The sequence below is a fragment of the Ipomoea nil genome, unplaced genomic scaffold (assembly GCF_001879475.1).
Source record: "Ipomoea nil cultivar Tokyo-kokei standard unplaced genomic scaffold, Asagao_1.1 scaffold2759, whole genome shotgun sequence".
Lineage (NCBI taxonomy): Eukaryota > Viridiplantae > Streptophyta > Magnoliopsida > Solanales > Convolvulaceae > Ipomoea > Ipomoea nil.
Window position 1 is genome coordinate 1,492,394 of NW_017619187.1, and position 5,162 is coordinate 1,497,555.

Consider the following 5,162-nt stretch of genomic DNA (forward strand, 5'->3'; position numbering starts at 1 on the left):
TAATTAGTAATTAGTATTTTGTCTTATTTTTAGTTTGATAGTATATGCAAAAATATAAAAATAATAAAATCATTTAAAAACTCAAAATTGATAAAATAAAATTTTGGGTATATCCAAACTAACCTGAAATAAACACGAAATAATTTCACCCAAATCGAATATATCCGAATTAAATTTGATTCGGATATCGGGTGTCAGAAACATCACCCAAAATTTTCGAATATCTGAAATAAAATTCGAGTGTCACCAAAACCGAACTGACGCCCACCATACCCCCAACCCCAAGTGAAAAATAATAAAATTTATCAAATGAAGTTGTTGTGCATTTAATACATTTGAGAAAGTCTTTTGTGAGACCATATCATGTAAAATGTTAATGGCCCTGTTTGGTAAAAAATTGGCCTATAGGCCAATTTTGGCTTATTTGATCACTATTAATTGTTCGATTTAGTTAAAATATCAATATAAATGTTTGGTTAATTAGCTTTTCGCAACTCCAAAAGGCTAAAATTAAAAAAGCTACTCCTAGCAACTTTTTCAATTAGCTTTTTGAGAACAGAAATTACACCAAACAGCTATCAGCTAACAGCTAGTTTACCAAACATTTTTCTACAATCAGCTAATGTTATCAACTATTTATACCCTCTAATTAACACAATCATCTAACAGCAAACAGCTATCAGCTAACAGCCATTTTACCAAACAAGGCCAATATCTTTTAATTAAAATATAACACTAGTTAATTGTAAAAACGTTGATAGCGAATATTTTCCGAATTTGACCTCCCTAAACGTTCCATGCTCATGTTCGGTAGTCAGGTCAGAGTAAGAGTTAGGTGTCCGAATCATAGTCTAATAGTCAATGTCTTAGATCATATAAAGGCGATTCATGCCACAAGGAAAAGGGTGGGGACATTCTTTACTCTCTCTCTCTCTCTCTCTATAACACTGTGTTTTTCTTCTCTACCTTCTCTCTACAAGATGAAGGAATAAAAGCAAGCCAAGTTCTCTCATCCACACTTGATACTTCATACAAATTTGTTCTCTCCTCCATACTTGATACTTCATACAAATTTGTTAATACGTATTTTCTTAACCTACTAAAGCATAAAAAATCAAAATCCTCACATTAAGATTTGAACCGTTCAATCACAAAGTCTTTGACATGTTCATGTTATAGTTAGAGACTAGAGAGACTCGTTCTTTGTCAGACTATGAAGAGTGACATGTCACTCTTTTGTTTTTATGTCTTATTTTAGATTTTAGATGATAATGCAGTAATGAAGTTATTTTTACTTTTTTTTTTTTTTTAAAAAAAACACTATCTAAATACGAAAATCATAAATCATCCACTCGACCACTCTTTACTAAACTAAATTCATATTTTCATCTCCTAATGATATTTGTTGGACAGAGCACACATGCCACAGGGATGTATTTAATAAGGCGAGATTTCTCAAATTTCACATTTTATTTTTTCAAAATTATTATAATCAAAATCCAAATTCACATTCTTCCCCAACCGAGCATGGCCTTAACCCATCACATCCAGAGCTTTATTCGCTTCTTGAAATTAGATGGACTGTACGTCTGTACCAGCAATCCTCTAATCTTCTCCTTTTTATTTTTTATTTTCTACGTACTAAACTAACATTCACATCATGTAGAATAAAGTTATACGGAGTACTCAAACTACTCCCATTTTAATCAACATAATTTGGTATCTAATCTTATGTTTAATTTAACATAAACATCTCAAAAGTTATAGTCAACTAGAGATAAACGAACGCGATTATTTGTCACTATTCAAAAAAAATCAAAAGTAAGATTACTCATTAACACCCCCCTCAAGTTATTGATTAATACTGCTCATAAGGGTTGAGCTCATTGGTTTAGTAGACAGTATTTAGAGAAAAAGATTAAGGTTTGAAACTCAGCCGCGATAAAATTAAGATCATGCTCAAAGTGAACAAATTCTCATAATTTATCATCTCAAATACTTTGTTACTTATTTGATCGAGTTAATACCCGAATTTATTATTACAGTGTGATTTATCTTCTCCCAAAAGGTTGAATCCCCAACTCCAAGGCTCCCCACTCCCGAGCTCGGCAGAGCATTTGTGAGAATGTAAATCATGGCGCCCGACAGAGCATTTGTGAAGATTAAATCAGGGTGAGACTCAACAGACATGATCAAATACCGGTGTGCACAAGGGATCTGTCCACTTTGGGTATAATCCCCACACAGTCACTCTCGAAGTTCAAACATTGGTCTCTTATCTCAAATACGGGCTACTGAATCATTAAATTAAGCTTGTGCGGGCTATGGTGTGATTTATCCCTAACGAATGTGGTGGTGCTACAAGACTTATCAGCTAAAAGTGATACAAAGAAATCATTCATCCATGATGTTTCATTTCAAACCAAATTTGAAGTGAGAATCAGCAGGATCAAGATTCAAGAACAAGGAAGGACTAATCCCAGGAAAATGATGTTGAGCAGATGCAAATAACAGAGAGATGAAAGAAGCTAAGCGTCAAGCCCCAGAAATGCAGACATTATTCAAGCAAGCAGTTAAAGAACGAAACCAAAACTGATATGAGCAACGAATATTATAATGCAGCAAGTATTTGCAGTCTTTGATGGAAATTATGAACAATTGCGGATCTTTTGTTGCAGCTAAAGAACAACCAATTCACCCAGACTCTGCACCATGTTAGTTTATTCCGGTGAACAAAGCTAGACAACCCAAAACTATGAACAAATAAGACGACGAAGACGAAGACGATGGCTAAACAAAATCTAGCGTTTTCAAAGCAACTAAGCTTTCTGTTTTTTTCTTTTTACCAGACAACGACGCCTTCCTTCATGGAATCCAATCCCGCAGAAGCAAAATGAAATGGTCACGAATTTACTTGTCTGTTATTAATATATGTTTTTGTTTGTACATCACCCATGGGATCTGCAGAAATCAAAGCAACATTCAAGAATGTTAGGAATAAATGTTAGGAATGAATGGGGGATTGGAGTTGGGGAATTGTGCTTACAGTTCATTTGGAGTGATCGTCGGGGACTTTGTATAGGTCAGGCGTAATCTCCGACAGCCATAATCCGGGGAAGAGAGTCTGGGGAAAGCAATGAATGGAACAGTGAATATGAGAGTTAAAAGAGATTGGAATTGTGGTTAGAATGAAATAGAATCGCCATTTTTGTGTAGTTATGGAGATGGAGGAGAGATTTGTTTGACTTACATCTAAACTCCTCTGGACCAATTTAGGTCGTTTTTTGGGCCGGCGAGGGGGTCTTTGACCGAGAATCGCCATGAAATCCTCTTCGATCTCTCGCTTGGCGAGCGGAACGGAGAACTTTGCTCTGTCGCGCTTCTCGCCGGAGGAGGAAGCTCCGGCGGTGGCGGCACCGACGACGGTTCCACTGCGAAGTCGGGGAGATTTGTTGTCAGTAGTCCTGGATGGTGAAACATTGGGATTCGTGACGTCGATATTCAAACCCCGGCTCGATCCGCCGGCGTCGGCTGGGAATCCGGTTGGCGTCTTACATGCCGACCGGCGAGTTCTCAAGTTCCAGGGCCGAGCGGAGTCGGCGGCGGTGGTTTGGGATGGAGGCACTGGAATCACAGTTGTCGAAGCCAGTATCGGCGAGAACGACGCCGCCGCCGCCGCCGCCGCCGGCGGCGGCGACGGTTCTCCTACCTCCACATCCACATCCACATCCACCGCCACCACCCGCCGACTTTCCTCGTCCTCCAAACCCTCCCTAAAAATCGCGTCTTTCATCTTATCCGCCGCCTTCTGGAGATCAAACATCAGCTTCTCCCTCACCGCCGCGATCCCGTTGTCGACATCGGAGCCGAATTTCCGGCCGCCACTCTCCCCCACCCGTGCTCTCTTCGCTACACACGTCTCCTGAACCCTCTCGTTTGATCCGCGACGCTGAGCCGTGGCCGCCGCGGGCGGCTGAACCCTCCTCCTCGCCGACGCCTCCGACGATCCGTAAGACCTCCGGTGAACGGCGGAGATTTCCCCATTGGAATCCACCTTAGCGCACCTCAAGAACTTTTGATTCCCCCACTTCAACCCACAAGGCAGCGTGAAATTATGCAGCGGCGGCTTTGATCTTTCCGGCCCCATAGCCATTACCAATACCTCCCACCACCGGCACCGAAAAACTCTCTCTGTTTCCCTTCACTCTACCCTTTCACTTTGACGGGAAATCATCGGAAAAAAATGAGAGAAAATACAAGGGTTTCGTCCCCACCTTTCTTTGCCGGTTTTGTTTCTTGTGAAATCGCCGGGAACGTAAACTTCATACAATATGAGAGAAAGAGTTTAGAGAGAGAGAGAGAGATAGAAAGAGAATGAGAGAGAGCGAGAGGGGAGCGGTTTTAACGTTCGGGTTCTGAATACGGCACGGTGCTAAAGTGCGCGGTAGAGTGTCGTGCGCATATTTGTTTTGCGAGGGTTTTCGATGAAACGACGCCGTACGCATTCCCTATACCTACAATTGGATATGGCAGAATTTAGGATGAAGATGTATCCTAACAGCCGTTGGATTAAATTGCCCTTTTTATTTTTATTTTGAAAAAAATATCAAATAAGTCTTTCAAAAACCAATTAATTTCTGAACTTTAATAAAAAGATGTCATTAATCAATTCTCCGTATCATTTTGGTGCATCTAAACTCAATAGTCGATTTTCCGTCAATAACTCTGACAACCGGCGAATAGTCTCAGTGAAGAAGAAGGTGAGTGACGATCTTTTTTTTCTTTTTTTTTTTTTTAATTTGGATTATTTAGTGACGGTGAACGACGATAATTTTACAGGTAACATATTGGTTACTAGTAAATGTGGCTTATTTGATTATTTTGATAAGTTTGAATGTTTAATTGCACCTCATTAAAGTTCAAAGGCTTAATTATTTTCGTGTGTAAAATTCAATGACTTATTTGACATTTTTTCTTTTTATTTTTAATAATAGAGTTAATTTCACTTCTAATCCTTGATTATATTGACATTTTTACACGTAATCTTGCCTCTTTTTCTTTTTTTTTTTTTTTTTTGTATTTTTTGTTTAAACCACATTGTGATAAATAAAAAATTAAATAAATAACTTCAAGGAAGCAATATGGTCAAATTAAAAACATTG

The 5,162-nt window shown here is 38.9% G+C and overlaps 1 protein-coding gene across 1 annotated transcript; it reads right to left on the reverse strand.

Annotated features, from left to right (window-relative positions):
• Positions 1-2,582: 2,582 nt before the first annotated feature.
• Positions 2,583-4,411, reverse strand: LOC109156702. Its single transcript, XM_019304531.1, has 3 exons — positions 3,251-4,411; positions 3,047-3,124; positions 2,583-2,961 (listed from the first exon to the last, which is right to left on the reverse strand). Exons 1-2 carry the CDS (start codon positions 4,151-4,153, stop codon positions 3,050-3,052), a joined length of 978 nt encoding a protein of 325 aa, XP_019160076.1. The 5' UTR covers positions 4,154-4,411; the 3' UTR covers positions 2,583-2,961; positions 3,047-3,049.
• Between the last annotated feature and the right edge of the window lie 751 nt (positions 4,412-5,162).

What these genes read in the sequence shown, in the direction of transcription:
- LOC109156702 (XM_019304531.1), bottom strand. Translation starts at nt 4,153, where the DNA reads ATGGCTATGGGGCCGGAAAGATCAAAGCCGCCGCTGCATAATTTCACG. An exon ending in TGGTCCAGAGGAGTTTAGAT is followed by an intron (nt 3,125 to 3,250) that starts GTAAGTCAAACA and finishes TGCTTTCCCCAG; the next exon opens with ACTCTCTTCCCCGGATTATG.